The 19,523-nt window shown below is 36.1% G+C and overlaps 1 protein-coding gene across 1 annotated transcript in view; it reads right to left on the reverse strand.

Annotated features, from left to right (window-relative positions):
• Window positions 1-19,523, reverse strand: part of ATP8A1 (ATPase phospholipid transporting 8A1) — a 226,498-nt gene that overhangs the window by 140,058 nt on the left and 66,917 nt on the right. The window contains exons 8-15 of the mRNA XM_052641830.1: window positions 17,736-17,805; window positions 16,115-16,242; window positions 12,420-12,531; window positions 11,109-11,274; window positions 9,743-9,870; window positions 7,516-7,593; window positions 6,224-6,312; window positions 195-239 (exon numbers count right to left, since the gene is read on the reverse strand). Coding sequence (XP_052497790.1) covers window positions 195-239; window positions 6,224-6,312; window positions 7,516-7,593; window positions 9,743-9,870; window positions 11,109-11,274; window positions 12,420-12,531; window positions 16,115-16,242; window positions 17,736-17,805 — 816 coding nt within the window. The remainder of the gene's footprint in view (window positions 1-194; window positions 240-6,223; window positions 6,313-7,515; window positions 7,594-9,742; window positions 9,871-11,108; window positions 11,275-12,419; window positions 12,532-16,114; window positions 16,243-17,735; window positions 17,806-19,523) is intronic.

Below are 19,523 nucleotides of genomic sequence, written 5' to 3' on the forward strand. Positions count from 1 at the left end.
TTATTCAACAGGACATCAGGGCTATTCAACGGATTTGTCTGTTTTTATTCAGCAGATTTTAAGAAATATTTTACAGCATTGTTATCCTGCCTGATTAGTAAATTTTTTTCAAAGTAGTGAAATGCATCTAACAAAACAATAAAATGCAAACCTTTTAAATGGATCAACGAGACAGAAAGATCCATGCAGCTTACCATTCATCAGGAGAGCAGCCATAATCCTCAGGTTCAGGGACATGGCTTCAGAAAGCAAGAGGAGGGACACAAAGAAAGGAGAAAATAATCAAAGAAAGGCTGGAAACACAAAAGCATGAATGAGGGAAGAACTGAGAGATGGGTCAGTTAAGGAAATAAACTTTTAGCTGATCTGGAAAGAATGGCAAGTTAGTACAGAAAGTATAATTTATGGCAACTAAGCAGATTTACTAAGTTGTTCTTTCGTTGGATAGCCAACTTGCCTCTTCACCATGAAATTTCCCAATTTTATGCACAGAAACCAGTATTCAGTAGAAAATATTAAACTTAAGAGCTTAAACACAGGCTAAAGCCAATGGAAGATTCATCACACAATGCATAATGAGAATAAAGTGTTTTAATGAAAAAAAAAAAGCATGTTACTAAGAACAAACTGTCACACTGATAAAGTCTGCCAAGTGCATTTCAGAAACGTATCTGACTGCCATGCAGGGGTGGCTCTTTACACAGGTATAGTAAAGTAAAAGTTAATCACACTGCTACAGCTAAAGAGCACCACAGTGTGAAAGATAAGCATTTTAAAAGATACTCAAAAATGCTCACTTAAACCATAACTCAGCCGTTAAAACAACTTATTACGTCAAAAAAGAAAACACAGTCATCAATACTTCATTTTCGTCCATCAGCTCATCGGAGCACTGGATCTATGAATAGCTTCCATTTCAACCAACCAGTGATGTGACAGAAGGGGTCCGTAATACATGACGGAGCAGATTTTATTTTACTTATTTATGTTTATTTACTAAAATTTTCTTTTTATTGTTTAGATTTTTTTTTCTCGCTGTCTTGAGACATACAACGCTGTGCAAGTGCAAGGTATACAATGTGATTTGATACTAATATATATTGCAAAGTGATTACCATTACGTGCATGTGGGCTAAGTTGCTTCAGTTGTGTCTGACTCTTTGTGGCCCTATGGACTGTAACCCCCCAGGCTCCTCTGTCCATGGGATTTTCCAGGCAAGAATACTGGAGTTGGTTGCCCTGCCCTCCTCCAGCAGATCTTCTCGACCCAGGGATTGAACCTGCGTCTCTTATGTCTCCTGCAAATCATGTTTTAGCTAACACTCCCACCCATCACCTATTTACCATTTCTTTTTTTTTTTATGGTGAGAACACTTAAAATCTACTCTCTCAGCAGCTAAAACAGATTTCCTTATCTCTCGTTTCTTTCATTATACAAGGTCATTCAATAGTTTTCCTTTAAATTAAATATATTAGATGTAGGTAGAGTTTAAAGATGCAGAGTTCAGTATAACATCACTGTTTTTGATAAATATACAATGTTCACTGAAAACTGGGGAAAATCCTCTCACTTCCTAAATGGCCTATATTTCTTACCCTTCCACCAAACTGGCCATGCACGGACCTCATCACTCTAAGGGACCTCCACCTTAAAGAGCACCACAGTGTGAAAGATAAGCGTTTTAAAACATGGTCTCTGTCTCTGGTGCAGGCTCCACCCACCACCTTTACTCCAATCACAATTGGGGCAGTCTCCTTACTCACTGCCCTCTCTTCTACCAAAGGATGTTTTTAGATGCTTGAGGGGAAGGACTAAATGAGCCCTCAGTGAGCCCAGAAAAAGCCATGGCCTCCTGCCAAGCTCTGAAAACTAGCTGCAGCCCAGTGCTCTAGGCAATCACTTCTCATCAACCTCAAGGCTTAGATGAGTCCCTGAACTACAGCAAGGGAGGGTCTGATGCTACCCAAGCAAAAACACGGCACCAAGGTTCTGCCAAGTTGCCCTGGTGGTGTACAGCAGCCCTGGATCTCCTACTGGGAGAGGGGCTGGAGCCTCAGAGCTCAAGGCTCAGGGCTGCACTCCCCGGGTGTGGTTCAACCTTGGCAGATGTTCAGGGCTATTCTGAATGAGATGAGCAGCGGATGATCCATACATCTGTTACTTTATTCTGTCTGCATGAGTTTCCCCAAGATCACGGCTCTAGTAGCTCTGATATGTACCTTCTGTCTGGTTATTTGCCATGGGAGGTCAGTGCTGTTACATCTGCTTGGGAAGTTCTTAAACTCATTCTTGATCTCAGTGTTAAGCATCCCAGTGCCTGGTCTCAGTGATGAGATCACACCCCTCTACCCTGTCCCCAATCACAGCCTCAATAGACCTTTGTACTGCATTCTGATTTTATAATTGTCTGCATGGTGATTTAATTACATCCATTAATCTCCAATTAGACTATAAACTTCAGGGCGGTGGAAGCCAGGTGAACTTTGGCTTATCATTAAATCCCCAACATCTAACAAAGTACTACATGGTGTACATAGAGACGAACACTTGTTGAGGCATGAGAATAAATGAATGGTTTTTACCCAGCTTTATCCACCAGTCACAGTGAGAAGTGAGATATATTTATTGGTTATAATATAGACCTTGGGGCAATGTTGATAATTGTGAAGTTTCTCATGGTGAATTTCCTCTCAGACTTAAAGAAGCTGCCCACTCTTTCAGCAAACATTGCTAAACAAAATACTGTCAAGTAAAACTACTCACATGCTATTTTCACATGTAAATAAAGATTATTATTAGGAGCATTTGGTTTTCACTTAAAGGGAAAAAGTCAATGAAATGTTTTTAATACTGATTAAAATGACTTGCCCATATGAAAATATAATATTAATTTGCTTTACAGTCTTAAAAAAACAAAACAAAAAACTTTTCCCAGTTCATCAGCTCATTCTAATAGTAAGATTTTAAATTATCAACAAAGACAGTACTTAGGACTATAGCCGAGAATAGTCACTGTGTTGAGAATTCTACCCACTGAACATAAAAACCTCATTACCTATTTCTGGCTTTCAAGTAACTGTGATAAAACTGAATTAGTATAAGAAGTAATTTGTTGAAATTATGCTTTAGTAAATGTTTAACAGCAGAATTTCTAGTTTGTAATAAGTTAAATTTATAAATATGATATCACAATTTATTTACATTTAACTAAAATCTAATGAAACAGTCTAACAAGTTTAATTATGGTGGTACTTCTGACAAAGTTAATCTTTACAAAATAAACATCATTGCTAAGTGTGTACTAGGTGTGTACAAATCTTTTATTTCATTGACCATCACGAATCCAATTTAGGGCCAAAGTTAAAAGAAATGAGGGAAAACTTACTAAGACTAAATTTTGGAGCTTTGTTTTAAGTGTTAAATATCTTCTTCCTACAAATCTATAAAATGCACTGAATGAGGTAAAGATTATACTACCAAGAGACTTCAAGTCTTGTCTTTCAAACTGATAAAAGCCAACAGAACTCATCTTGGACTCTAAGGTAGAAAGATATTTTATTTTCTTAAAAAGTGCTTAAGAAGCATCAGCTCTGAAATCATAATCCCAAAGGCATTTGTTAGTATATAAAACTATGTGTTATTTTCCTTTGTTTGGCTAAATTCTGAGGAGACAATCTCTGTTTTCTTCTTCTGGAGGTGAAAGTACATATGTGTATTAATAAGAGCTTCCCGTGTTAAACAATGCAAAACACTTCCATGGGCAGACGGGACAGTATAACCATGTAATGGTTCCTTTAACCCAAGAGCATCCAGACGAAATGCCCACAGAAAGGTGGTTTTCAGTCATTACTTTTTCCTGTGGAGTTTGACAGAATTAAGCAATAGCTGTGTGTCTCTCCTATCGTAGTCAACTGAGTAGTCTAAAGTCTCTGTTTCTCTAAAGCTTTCATGTATCAACAACTCTCTGCAATGCTGACATCCCAATTGTCCATCAGAAATGCTTAGGGGAGGGGATAGGACAATTACTTCTGGTGTCAATAACTTTATGAGTTTTCTAGTATTGTTTCTTAAAGAAAAGGAGCCTCTGTACTTTTAAGTATTGTATAAATTTATCATATTGGATGACAGTCTGAGGTTTCTGAACTGGAAATTTCCAGAACATCTATATCTCTATGCAGGTACCATAAGTATAAAGTAGTAAAAGGAAAAAAAAAAAAATTCAATCAGGGTTAAGGATCCTATAAGCACATATATGATTTACTGGAAGTAGTTTAACAAGTTTCACTCAATAAGGCTCTTGGTATTCTTGAAAATATGATACATTATTCAAAGAGAAACCCATTTTTATTTCACAGTTAAAAACTGCAAATAAAGGAATCCCTATTTTTAAATTTCTAAACATCACAGAATTTCAAATCTGAAAAGAATCTTGGAGATCATCTGGTCTCACCATTCTCATTTTAAAGAGTTCGGAATATTTGAATGGAACTGTCTAAGGTCATACAGTGAATTAATGACAAAGCTAGGACTATGACTCATGTCTTGCAACTGCAGCTCAATGTTAAGAGATGTGGATTTTCCCAAGAGGAAATTTGTTTCATTGGAAACAATCTAAATCATGACAATACTTAACTCTCTTTAACATGTACCCGTCTCAAACCCATTCTATCATAATACATAATACATGTGTTCATGACAGTATCACCTAGACACATAAAGAACATTGTTCTTTAGAACTACTGCCTGTGAGTGCTTAAGAACTTGTTCCAGGAATAAGAAAAACCTTGTAAAATGCAAAAGAACACCTAGCTGTTATTCTGGTTCTCTGTTCTGATAGGTTCACAATCAATAATTACTAATTTGAAGAACTTGCTTATTCAACTGAACAAAATAAAAAACGGATGTCAATTCCCAAAACAGAACCCTCTAAAAATAACATTTTTGAACGCAAGCAGAATGTGCATAAAAACAAACATCACCATAAATTTGTCACCCAGTTTAATATGACAAACTCTAGAATCACAGTAGGCTCTTCCTTCTCTCATCAGGGATGACTGTGGGTCAAATACATAAGTGCAAAATGTCAGAGAGTGTGGCACACCTCTTCTATACCAGCATCAAAACAAAGAGGCCTGAAGCAACTGGGGGAGGAGAGAGGAAGGTCTCTCTTGTTTAAAGGAACTGGGAGATCATCAGATAAAGAGGGAAGATGCAAAAGGGTATCCTGCCCTGGAAATAGATAGTAAGCATGCTTCTTAAATTAGCAGCTTGTCCTTACAGTGTAAAAAAGCCATTGGGTCAAATGTATTTTTAGCTTCACTTACCCACAAAGTTTGAAGTTACTTTCAGTCATCCTTTCTACTAACCCAAAGAACAGGGATAGCTGCCTCCTTCTATTCCTCTTTACAGACCATGTAGGGGAGTAATCACATGCTGTCAGAATTTTTTACCAAGTGGTTATTTATTTATGCTTTTACCTAAGGGCATTTTCATAATTCAGTACACTATTTTTATACTAGTTTATTGCTTAGAGACAGAGCAGGAGTGGGGAAGGGGTGGGTACAAGCCAGCAAAACCCCAAAGCAAGTGTCCTTGCTTGCGTGATTAAGATACCAGTCTTTCGCTGGGAAATTTGATAAAAGGCCAAGATCAATCAACCAGAAGGATGTTTCATCTTTGATCATGACTCTTCAGGAGATATAGAAATTAATTTTCTCACATTACCCTATAAAGTGTTTCAAAAAGGAAGCTTTTGAAGTTTAGGCAAGCATACCTAGAAGTAAGAAAAAAAAATGGGTACTCAACAAGCACATTCTAAAGGATAGATTCTATGACTGCAAAGAGGAGAGGTGATAAAAAGAAATTGAAGGGCTAACTTTCTCAGAGAAACAATGTGCTTTAACACAGGCAGGCCACATGGTAAGTTTATGGCAGTGGAGAGGGAGTGTATTTATACCTTATTACCAGCATCAGATGGAGATCTGCAGGGCAGCTCTAAATACTAAAAGATTATTGGGTAGGGAGCCTACCTCATAGTAATTCCAAATGAAAAACAATACCAAGCTATAAAACGTACATGTATGCTGAAGTCAAAATAGCTGCTTTCTAGATTTAAAAAAAAAAAAAAAAACCTTCCCTAAAAAGAACTCCCCTAATTGTACCAAACTGTTAACACTAATTAAACGTGTACATCATAACTCTGATTAAAGGGAAAAAACTCACCCATAAGCCACTCCGGCTATGGTGCACTTCTTAAACTGCATTACATTGCACGTCAAAGTACCAGTTTTGTCAGAAAATATATATTTTACCTAAAAAAATTAAAAATTTCTCATTAAAATTTCAGAGATCATTTTAAGTCAGTCTTTTATTGAAGGGCTTTGGAAAAAAAACACACCCTTTCATTATTTTTCTTTAATCAATTTTGTTACACTGCAGGGTCACAACGTACTGTGCTGTGCTTAGTCACTCAGTCACGTCTGACGCTTTGCGATCCCATGGAATGTAGCCTGCCAGGTTCCTCTGTCCATGAAATTCTCCAGGCAAGAATACTGGAGTAGGCTGCCATGTCCTCCCCCAGGGGATCTGCCAGATCCAAGGATTGAACCCAGGTCTCAAGCATTGTAGGCAGATTCTTGAATGGTATTAATTGAATACTTTCTGCACATCATCAAGGAATATTTTCAACTATTTCTTCTAGCTTTTTAGCAGTGAATCATATATGAAATGAAATTCTCTCAAGCTAGTAGAGAAACTACAGCCATACAGAAATCTGTCTTAACAGTTTGAATTTGCACTAGTAAGTGGCTCCATCGTTACTTAACATGTGCTTTTCTATTTGACTCTGCGACCCCATGGACTGTAGCCCTCCAACTTCCTCGGTCCATGGGATTCAGAGCACTAAAATCTCTTTCAACACCTCTCAACAAAACAATTATGGGATTGGTGATGGCTTGCTTGATTAAAAATAACTTCATACAACATCTGAATTGGTAAGGAAAAAAAAAACAGCTTTGGTTTAAATGCTACCTTAAGAGTAAGACTTAGCAAATGGCAATGGCACAGGAAAAGTAGAATCTTTTCTTAGCTAACACATATAAATGAATTACAAATATATGCATATATGTGAATATAGTGTGAATTATAAATTTGAAATTCCTGTTGGACTTGTACAACTTCATTGATAAACTTCCTTTTCTTCCCCCCTTCCTTTCTGATCAAAAGCTATGAACAATTTTAATACTGGGAGTTTACAACTCAAAAGCAGCCAATACTCTACATACTAATCAGATTATATACTAAAGGACATCTCTCTGTGAAATACCTTATCCTGAGAACAGAATATTCACTAAAAATGAAAATTGACAGTTAGGTACTAACATGCACTTATTTATGCCAATCATTCAAAAAATGGAAAAGCAGGAGCTGTCAGTTCATCTAAAGTTGTCACATACAGCAGAAATTACACCAAATCTGACTTCCAATTCAACATACCAGTAAGAAATTTAGTTTACCTGGCCAAGTTCCTCATTCAGATTAGACGTTCGAGCCATAGCAGCAGTGTCGGTGGGTTCATAGCGCATGTCAAGATCCTTAAAAACAGAGAGAGAGGTATCATCAAATACAACTCATAATAAGAGATTTGAATACAATTTTATTTAACTGGTGAACTATGGATGTAACACTCATCTCTTGCCATCTCTAACCATTTCATTATTTTCTAAAAAAAACACTCAATACAAAATACCATATTTCTCAGTAAGGGCAGACCAGATGGTAGTCAGAGCATGTCTCTGGAATCAGGCAATCTTAGGTTACTACCATTCCACCATTTCCTAGATAAGCGACCTACGATAAGAATTAAATTAGATAATGGAGGTAAGGTGCCTCCTCTAGTGTCTGACACAATGCTTTATGTGAGCTAAAATAACAGTAACTAAACACTGCTCAAATAATTAAGAATTCAAATCCCTGAAAAAATTACCAAAGGAATTCCGTCTTGTTGTACTGTCTTGACCAAGTTTCTTCTTACACTGTATATACTTGAAAATAAAGTATATACAAGCCAGGGTTTTTATTGACAAAGCCAGGGTTTACTGATTCATATGTCAAATGAAAGGACCAAATCTGATCTTCCCTACATCTGTACTTCAGGCTAATCAACATCAGTTCTGGAATAGGCACCTCGTTTAAAGAAGGATAGTAAACAAATATGGGCAATGTTTAGAGAGTGGTGACCACAACAGGGATTAAGATGGAAATCATGTCAAATGAAGAACTGGAAGGAGACAGAGAATATTTAGTTGGGGGTGGGGATGACAGAATAGGCATGGTAGCCAAGTTCAAATATGTTGTAAGGCTGTCATCTAGAAACGAGATTAGCCATTTTCATAAAAGATCGATTGGGTAGAACCAGACGAAAAGGAAGGCAGTTACTCATCTCATTTCCACCCAAGGAAGAAGCTGCTTGGTAAGAGAATATCTGTCAGGAATGTAAGAAAAATCTCTGTATATCAGAAAAGCAGCTGAAAAACATAAGCCTTTTAGGTTCATTCAAAACTAAAATTATGTAATTATTTGAAACAAATATTACTTTTGAAAATCCAAATTTAAAAAAGTGACTAACTAGTTATTTGATTTTCATAATGAGCTACTTTATTGTTTCTATATGTGGAAGACCTTCAATAAGTTTTAATTGTACTTATACAAATTTTATTGTATAATTTTTTCAGCAACAAATTGAGCTATGCCTCCAACTCACTACAGATTTCTAAATTAAGCTGATCTTTTACCAATGAATTAGAGATGAAAGGTTGAAGTGGATCATTCACCATTGGAAAGACAATGAACAGTTGCAAAAGTAGCATATTTTAAAAATCCTAATATTGTTCATATTGAAACTTTCAAATGATTGAAAAATCAAGACACTAAAATTTCTCAGAATAAAAAGTTATACTTTCTGGTAGACTATGTTTAAAGGCTTAATTTACACAAATTTATTAATTTTAACTTTGGTGAAAATAACTGAACTTTAGTTGAAGAAGAGTAACATTTTATAAACAAAATACTTAGGAAACAGATGCCCAGAACACTTCTCTAAGATTAGGAAAAAATAAGAAAAAAAATTAAGAATACAAATTCAAGCACAGCTGAAACTGTTTATAGTGTGGAAAAATAAACTACAAAGATGAATTAAAACATGATACACAACCTGGTTGCTGTGAGAAGTTAGTAACAACATTTTTTCTATAGTGCTCAATTGTTTATAATAATGTTGTCTGCTATGTAACAAGAGTCCCTTGATCTATATAAATATTGTGAGATGCAAGTAAAGCTTGTTTTACTATTCCCATGTGATTGGCCAAGAAAACAAGTCTCAAAGAGGTCAAGCAGCTTGGCAAAGTTCATGCAGCTAGTGTATTACAGAATTAGAACTAAAATCTAGTGTTTTAACTCTAAACCCTATGGGTTTTCTCAACCACAGACCTATTTTCCTGAGCATGTCTGGTCTGTAAACTTGTGTAATTCTGAAATGAGAGATTTTTGTTACAATTTTCACACATCAAACAAAATTTGTTATTGTTAGATTATAATTAGGCTTAAAAATATTTTGAAATGCAGTCAATAAAAAGTAAGGTATAATTAAGATATTTTTTCTGAAAGATCAAAAGATCCTATCAAGAAAGAAAAGATAAAAATATACGTTGAGCATAACGAAGAACAATAGTAATTAATATTTACCCAATTTATGAAGTATGCCTGGGTAAATTTCACCACTTCTAATGTCACCAGCAAGCTGATAGGAATGAGGTTATTGAAAAGAATGATGAAGGTCAAGAAATTCAGTCCAAAATTATTAGCACCACCATCTATTGGGGGAGGTAGAAAAAAGGTTATTTACAGTTTTATATTTTATTTGTATTAACCAGAATTTTAGCATAATAAGAATTTTTCATATTCTATATTTAGAAAGTTGGAGAGGGACACCATACTGATAACATATTTGTATTATCAAATACAGTCTTCAAGATGGAATAGCATTATTTGTATTCAAGATGTTGTGAACCCTATTAAGAACTGCATAATGGTACTGAAAAGAGAAAGTACTACCAAATATTTCAAACTCATTCCAAACATGAAGTTTAGAGGTATTAGGGACGTAGAAGTTTAGAGATTTTAGTTGAGGTAGAATCTCAACTGGGTAGAACAAATTTTTGAAAAGCATTTCTAACTTGAAAGATGTCTTAAAAGCAAACAAACAAAATAACAGCAGCAAAACCAACCCAAATAGCAAAAACAGTGTAGGTCTGAACCCTAGGTAAATTATATTCTTATTCTTTAATAATGTAAATAAAAGTTATCCCAGATAAATTGTAAAGTATATGAAGAAACAAAACGATGGTAGTCTGAGCAGTTCTAATGTTGAAATAGCAAACCAATGACTTATTAAAAATCCAGACCCTTGAAATAACTACAAGGCTAAATCAATATAATAAAGGAGAAAAAAAAAACAGAAAAAAATCTCTTTTGACATAAAATTTTACTGGAATCTGTTTACACACTCTCGGAAATTAAGTATTTATTGGTTAAGTGCTCACCAAAAGGAAATGTAAACTTATTTCCCAGAAATATTCAGTAAAAAGATAAATGCTAGAAAAGGAAACTATTTAATAGTACTTTCCCTAAAAATAGATGAATATCAACACAGAACTCACTGTAATTATGAGTTTAAATGAAAGTACATTAAACATTTAAAAACATGTAAAATACTTTTTGATGATTTAAATATACTCAATCTACTTTCTTTACCAGATAGCTATATAACCACTTGTGTTAAAAATAAAAGAAATCAATAAATTTAAAATAACATTAATAATATAACCATTTTAGAGTAACCACTATATTTTTAAGGTTTATGAAATTTTAGAGATTGTAACATTTTACTTAACTTTTACTGGAAAGTGCACTGAAAAATAAAGATTAAATGTCCTGTTATCTTGGCAACAAAGTTTTCTTTTCAGAAGCAGAAAATTCCAACATCAGTTGTGGAACAAACACACGTTTTCATGAAAGAAAAAATAAGTACAATAAACACTTCAATGCTCACAGTTTAGATTGAGATACCAGTCCTTTCCAGAATGCCTTCGATTCCAAATGGCTGAGCCCACAGAACAGACAAGAGACATGGCAATCAAGATACAAAATAAAATCAAAATTTGTACATTTGTAATCCTTTCGACATTTGAGAGTTTAAGTGGTGGACTTGTTGAATTCTGGAAAAAGAAAACAAAGATGAGTAGTAATGAATGGGTACCAAGAAGCTAGTAACGTGTATCTAGTATTTTGGTGAGCATGACAAAGTCACAGCTCAAAATGTACCTACGGTTCAACACATGAGATTTATATGGAAAACAATCAGATGTAATCAGCTGTCAAAAGTTAACCACCTCTTTTCCTATACTACATCATGCAGTCCTTTTTCTATGACATAAAACAATAAGAAAGAGGAGAAGGAATAACATGCCTTTTGAAGACATAGCTTTTGCATTGTAGCAGGTAAGATGCAACAATGCATCACTTGACTACCTAAGCCAACAGGGTAGACAAAGACATCTAGCATTTCAGCTCCCAGAGAGAGGCAGAGAAGGGGACCTATGAACCATAGCCAGAGATGTGGAAATTCCAAACTATGGAGACACTCTGGTGTCCAGGTTTTTTGATGGCATTTAGTAATTGTTTTACTTAGCACAGCAGTAATCTAAGTAGTGCTGGCTATCAAGAATCATTAACAGCAGTCCTGGCTTGCCTGTGGATAACATCTTTGTGCCTTTACAAGGAAGCAGATTTTCATTTAGTATCTTAGGAATGAATTTTCCACACCCATGTAACCACTGAACACTCATGATGTCTTAATGTAGAGAAGGAGCACCCACAGTCCTGTGTAAACATTATAAGTGCCAGGATTAAAGCTGATTAAAAATGGTTTCACATAAAAATGCTGTGAAAAAATAGTCAACATCTGACTCACAAGTTTTTCTTTCAATTCTATTTTAAAAAATAGAGTAAATTCTAAAATTTGATCATTGTAATAAAATTGTAAGATAAACGCTTTAATGCAGAGCACTCATTATTAAACAGACAACTTTTGCCAATCACTGCAACTGTTAGTAAATGCTGCCAATGGACTGGTATACAAAATCATTACGCGTTCATGCAGTGAACTTTCTAGTCTTCTTGCATAGAGTAAGCCATTTCACAGCCCCACCCATTGAAGAATGAGATCTGGATGCAGAGTGTAGGGCTCAGGTATCGATAACAGATGGTCCAGTGCATTTAATAGGACTATAGCACGGAGAGCTACAGACAGTCATTTTGAAAACACCTAGGTCCTTAAGGTTTTCATAGATAAAAACCTCACCTGCATTAGCTTGGTGTCATGTCCAGTGTAGACAACTATTCCATGAACCCACTGTGTATTTCTCAATTGAGCACCTCGCAGAAGAATCTGGTCTGCTCCCAGGGGAACAGTGCTATGACAGATTATATTGACATTAGAAATGACATTTCCCAAAAGGCTTAAGAACTCTACAGCCACTATATAGTTCTAAGAAAGTTTCTGTTATGACAATAACCCTTTTCATTCTTACTTTATTTTTAGAACAGAAGTAATTTTTCTACCAATAAGAATAATTTTCTGTATGGAGTTCAGAGGCTCATTCTCAAGCCTGTTGAAGACTTTTCTTGATTTAGCAAGTCCATTTAGGTTTCTGAGATATTTAGGAGTGGCAAGATTAGGGGATCTGTTTCCCTTCCCTCACCTTCCTTCAAGTTAAAATTGGCTTTGTGCAAAATAAAGGTACAAAAAAAATACACAAGGTAAGAAAATGCGTGGATCTCATCGGATACTTTGTATTGCCATCCACACCCCCCATCCAGAGATGACGTTTGTATTAAAATCTCTAGACCATTCATCTATTGTATTTGAAGATCAGTCTTCTGAGAACTATGAACACATTTTCAATAAATGGTAGCATCTGAAAGTTTTAAACACTCCTTTGAAACGACAGCAAATTGAGATTCTTCATTCCATAGGACTTAAGCCACATTTTTTTTGTGAATAAGGGTCAAGCTGGGTCTTTTGTGGATTTTTTGCAAGGTATCCACTTGGTAAGTTGTGGGTTAATTAATACAACCTCTCACAGAGCTATCACAAGGGTACAAGCTATCACAAATACAGTGGGATTCTTAATGGAAATGTACTGCATAAAATTTAATGACTCAAAGATTCCTGTTATTTTTCTTCGTTTTACTGATTAAAAAAAATTAAAAAAGGTCAAATATAATGAATAATTCATAAAAAAAAACTTCCAGAGAAAGAAGGAAGCCATTTCCCCAAGAAAAGTCTCCAGAAACAAAGAATTTGTTTGTCAGAGAAGCAAAGTGAGACTGAAGCTTTCATTTCTGGTGAGATTTTATAATCCTGTAGGGGATCCAGTTGTAGTTTGGGGCTGGGACCTACACAAATGTCACTGGCTCAGTTGAAATCAACCCAGATGGGTGGGTAATAACAGCCCCTGAAGCCATCTACTTAAGTGAGCACATCCTTAGGAATTTGTATTCCAACTTAAGAAAAGAACACAGCAACTATAACTCTCATTCCTTATGCAAAACAACATGCCTTTCAGACCCATTTCAAAGGCTGGGGTGCACTTCAGAGGTGGGAGGGCCCTTCAGGCAGGTCTCCATGAAGCTCTTGGGAAGCTGCTGGATTATGCGCTAGGGCACATAAATGCTACTGTTTCTCATGTATCTAGGGATATGACCTGGCAACTGTCAGCTCAGCATTTGTGGTATAGACTGAGTGGAGTGAGAGACAAACTCTACAAAAGCAAAAACCACTTTTCAATTATAAGGACTCAACAAGAATTAGTTATTAGTTTTCATCAGAGCTGGAATTCTGAAGTTCCTAGCAATAGACAATGACCTTTATCCTTAATATGATCAAAATACATTCATTCCAAACTAAGGGGGCTCTGAGAACACTAGGTAATTATTGTTAAAGTCAAATGTGCTACAAACACAAAGATGTTGAAAATCTATGTCCATATTTCATGTAAATTGAAGCATATTATATAATTCTATCTGCACTCCAAATCTTGGCACCATCATATAAAGTTTCTCCTTTGCTGTATGCATTTGCTTGGCATCAATTTGCTGGGAAACAGATAAGAAATCGAAGCTGGCCAGTTAGGAACATCAGACTACAGAAACTTCACTTGCATAAATAGCCAAATCTATCATTAGTCTATAACCATATATTCATGGAAAGATCACTCTGTGAAAAATTTAGAACAATATATAATTACTTCAAAACTTACAGGAAGACTAGGGGATCTGTTCAGGGTATTCAATTGTCCTTTATATTTCAAACACTGTAATACTGGAACTACAAAATCCTGAAAGCACTGATAATCTCTCAGGCTGGCGGGGTGAGCTAGAGCATTTAGCTACATTTAGTTGGCCACTCCAAATGCCTACTAGAAAAGAAGGAAGGCAGAGGAGACCCCACCCTTCCTGCTAAGTTCTGCCTCATTTCTTTGCTCCCCTTCGTAACAAAACTCCTTGAAAAAGTTGTCTATTTTTTAACTCCTTCCATTATCTCAAACTAACTCTCATCAGGATCTACCAGTCCTAACAGAACTCAAGGATTTTCACTTGCTAAATCCAGATGTAGGTTCTCAGACTCACTGTACTTGATTTCATTGTCTTCAGTCACCCGTCTGCCTTGAGATGGGTTTCTTCACTCTCTTGGTTTCTATGCTACCAATTTGATCACAGTCTGTTTTGCCAGTCTCCTCTCAGTCTTAATGCTGTCCTAAGACAGCCCTCCCCACGTTTCTAACTGTACCCGTTCATCCTCAGTGATTTCTTCCAATCCCATGGCTTTAAATATCTATGCCAAATACTCTTAGATTTATCTCATGAATCTGGAACTCTATCCAAAATTTCAGGCATACGTGTTTTAACTGCCTCCTGATATCCCTGTTTGGACATTACAAACTTTTTAAGTCCACGACCAAACAGCTGATATTGCCCCTCAAAAAATGCCAGCTGTTCCCCATTTCACTCAGTACAACACCCTTACAATGCCATACAAAGCCTAGTATGACCTGGCCCACTATTACCTCTCAGTTCTTCTATTACCCTCTTGCTCAGTCATTCCACTCCAACCACACTGCCATCGATGACATACCATAATCAATCCAGGTACTTTCCCTCTTTCCAATGATGTAACCATACAGAGGATAATTTGTAGTTTCTATTCCTTCTATCTAGAATCATCTCCCTTCAGATATTCAAGTGCTGACTTCCTTATCTCCTACTCACCTTTGCCCCAGTGTTACCTTTCCAGTGAAGCAATATTTGCCTTCCTGCAGCCATATTAACTAAAAGTGATTCCCTCCCAAGAACTCCTTTGCCCTTCCCTTACTGCAAGAAAGTTGTTTCTCAAGGTCAGGCAGATTTGTCTGCTTTTTCCATTGTGTCTCCTTAAAATCTGCAACTGACCTGGCCTCCTGGATACAGGGTGACTGGATGAGGGAAGAGGCAGGAAACAGGAGGGGAAAGAAAGAGATGGAGAAGGGCAGGAAGCAGGTATAAAGGTGACTACAGATAAAATGGCCTAGAAAAGGGCATATGCAGTTACTCAGAGAAGACAAGAACCTATCCAGCACACTGAAACCCTGTGGGTAGAGTCTGAACTCCTTGAGGCATTAGAGATTACAGGAAGGGACCCAGGTTATAGAGAATGACAGCCAAGTCTATAAGTATTCTGGCCAAAGAAGAAACCACTGAACAACGTGCCAGAAGCCTGGCATATCCAGGAAAATATCCAACTCCTTGGCTGACAGGAACCCTGGGAAGCCTTCAGCTATATGAGGTGTACAGGGTTAAGAGCACTTTCACAAAAGAACTCTGGGTGGAAGTAATACAAAATGTTTAAGAAAGAGAGTTTGAGTTGTCAAACTTAGAGAATAAGAAAATATGTACCTAGGTCAGTAATACCCTACAACAGAGTGACTTGTGTGTTTTCATGAAGACCAATTTACATACCTGTGTCCATCAAGCCTGATGTTTCCAACAAAATCATAGAGATGTCTGTTTGGACTTTCACACTCAATTCTGCCAGAGAGTCTCATCAAACTGTCAATGTCTTTTATATCTGATGTTGCTGGTAAGCCCTGTTTAGAAATTTGTAAATTAGCATAGAGTATATTAAATAAGTTGTATGTGGGAGGGAGCAGGGAATTCTGAATTTATCCACATCTTAAAATCTAGAGATCCCACTATTTTAGAACAATTATTCCCCCCCTCTCTTTGTCAGATCAAAACTAGTGGATATCTTCCTCTCAACTTGCATGTAGGTTTTTTTTTTTTTTTTGAACGTAGGTATTTAGGGGAACAGGGCAGATTTTGCGAAAATTCTAAAATATCTTAAAGATATTATAAACTAGTCTGCAAGGATATTTTGAATTAAAGTCTTCAAAGAACTGTTTGCTTCCAAAAATAAGATATTTAGCATTATGCAGTCTAAATCTGTCTGCTGAATCTCAGAAAGGGAATGTAAAACAACGAGAATCTATGCTAAGAGAGTAGCTGTGTTTTCATTCTTTCAGTCCATGGAGAAGGAAAACCCGTAAACAGTTTCTCCCTCTGTCCACCAAGCATTGGCGGGCACTGAGCAGCCTTCACTTCCCGTGGCAGGTTGAGTTCAGGTGCTGTGATGAGCCTCTGCCTCGACCACAACCCAGCGTTCCCACGTCATTTTCACCATTTGTCCAGAACCCAAGAGGATACTTTCTTTAATGCCCCTTTTAAAATTTTAAAAACCTTACAGTGACTTTCTATTAGGAAAGGTATGAGAAATAAATACAGAAATCCAACCAATTCTCTGAGATTAGGGAGCCTTTAGGAATCTTTTACATATGGCAAAACCAAATATGGGCCAGATAAAGGGGAAAAATAAACAAGCTAACACATTTAAAAGCACTTAGAACTACTAATATTATCATCAGAGTATTGGTTTTTACATAAAATATTACAAAATCGTTCCTATCTGATGAATCATATTTAATTAGGCAAGTAAAACTGAATTTTCCATAATACTTAACTCTTCCAGTTTATAAAACCACTTCATTGTGGCTCAATGAGAAAAGACTTGCAAGTGAACAGAACTGCCTCAACTCGAGACAATAATATTAAGAAATAAAGCTATAGGGGTTCAGAACAAAACTCAAAAATGTTTCACTTTTGCATGAATTATTTTGAGCTAAAGGTTGTGGAGATCCTGAGGGTTCAAGAGAAACTACTGTCCCTCCCTTAACTATCCAGAAGAACTTAAATTATGGGTTTTTCCCAGAGAAGAGTTATTGCCAGAGATAAACTTTATTTAAAGTGGGCCCATCCATCTGGCAGGACACACATCTAATTACCAAACATCTGCTCTTCTTATCATCCTGTAAATGACCCTCAGGGCTGAGTCTCTCATGTATGTGGGATTCCATTATGTGTGAAATTAAATTTGATTTTTCTCCTGTTAATATGTCTCATGTCAATTTCATTCTTAGACCAGCCAGAAGAACCTAGAAGAGTAAAGTTTTCTTCCTCTACAAAAAAGTTCTCAGTTCCATGTAAGAGAACAGTAATAATTCCATAAACCTATATTTGATCTTACCTGTCTAATTTTCAGGTTTGTTTCACCATCTAAGTTGGATGTTTCAATGTAGCACATGGCCTGGGGCTCACTGTTTTTTTTTTTTTAATGGAAAAGCACAAAGAGTTAGTTGGGGAAGGAAATTATAATAATAACTTATTTAAAATGCTTAGACTCACTGAAGCCTTTCATTCTAAACAAAGGTTTAGTTACCTAGTTTCCTGATGTCTTTCATTCTAACCACAAAATGCTGCGAGGCAGAACCCATGCATGACAACCCATGGATCAGATGTTCAGCCAGAGGACCCCAAAGCAATATCCTGACAACAATCAGTACTGACCTTCAAGATCATATAAACAATTAGATTTGTCGCACTATACTTAAATCTTTCCTCATATAGACACAACACAGACTGTATCTGAAATGTAAAGCAGCTTTGTGTCATATCTTTAGCTCAAAAATACCAAGTGAGATTTCATGCTCATAGCCCACATGTAAATTAAGAGATGGATTAGGAAATTCCAGATTGTCACTTCTATAAACCTGCATTTGCATGTTTGGATTGTATTATACTGCATCTTTAGAAAAGATGAATAGGCTTATGTGGACCATAATCTTCAAATTTTAAGGCTACTTTAAAAAACTGTATGAACATATTTTACAATGAAAGTGGATATACACTTTCTTTCCCTTATTTTTTCTGTTCTATTTCTTAGACTTGCTTCAGAGATTAGTGAGGCAGCAAAAAATCAGCCAACCTGGCCATGACCTGAACCTAGAAGGTTCACGCTACGGGTCCCCACATAGTCTAGTGTGCAGCGGCTGGTGTTAGGGGCCCCTGTTCTCTAGTGTTCTCACAGGCACACTCCCCTGAACGACCCGTCATCTGCCCCTTTGTGTGCTAATCTTACTTGCTCAGCAACTACAGCAGGTGAGTCTGCAGCCCCATTGTATAATCTGATCCTCAACTATAAGGAAAAGCATTTTGAAGTTAAATCAATCTTAACAGCACTTGCTTATATGAAAAGCCAATCAGTTAACATCATATAGTAACTATGAATGTAATTTCTGATAAGTCTGTATACTCACAGAAATTTCTAAGTCACAAACACCTGGAATTTTCTAATCAACTTCCAATTTGTACATGTGTAAAGCAGAAGATTCTGAGTTTCAGACATGAGCACACTGCTTAGTTTTACGGCTTGAAGACTTGTGAAAAGTACTGAAATTCGTGGTCATTAATCAAATATTTTACAGATTCATTTTAAAGTAAACTCACAAGTCCTTTAATTTCTCTACGGGCTTTTTTTTCTTCTTCCATAAAGCTGATACTTTTTTTCCCAACTGGGTAAGTTTTTCAATATCTATATTTTAACTTTATCAATTAAGGTTTTATTTTTTATTACTGTCACAACAGTAATTTAGTTCTATCACTTGCTCCCAATTTGTCATTTACTTATGTATACATTCAAATTAAAAATGGTTTCTAAAATTTTATAAAATGTATCTTCTGATAATACAGAAGGATGACAAATGCTAAATGACCATTGCCAATTCCATATTTTAACAGTGAAAAGCATTAAATTTCTATTGATCAATATAGCCAAGGCCATTCTCATATCAAATGAGAATAATGGTCTATCTTTTTTTTCCTCCCATGAAACCACTTTTCTAGAACCTTAAATGGCAAGCAAGTTAGAAAGTTAAATGGCTGGTTTCTCTGTGAAATGGGGTAAATAAAATATATATTCAAATTCAGAACATTCTTAATCTCTTAAAACTACTGTTTTTGCAGGAGTTCTTGACAA

This window comes from Budorcas taxicolor, chromosome 6, assembly GCF_023091745.1.
Source record: "Budorcas taxicolor isolate Tak-1 chromosome 6, Takin1.1, whole genome shotgun sequence".
Taxonomy (NCBI): domain Eukaryota; kingdom Metazoa; phylum Chordata; class Mammalia; order Artiodactyla; family Bovidae; genus Budorcas; species Budorcas taxicolor.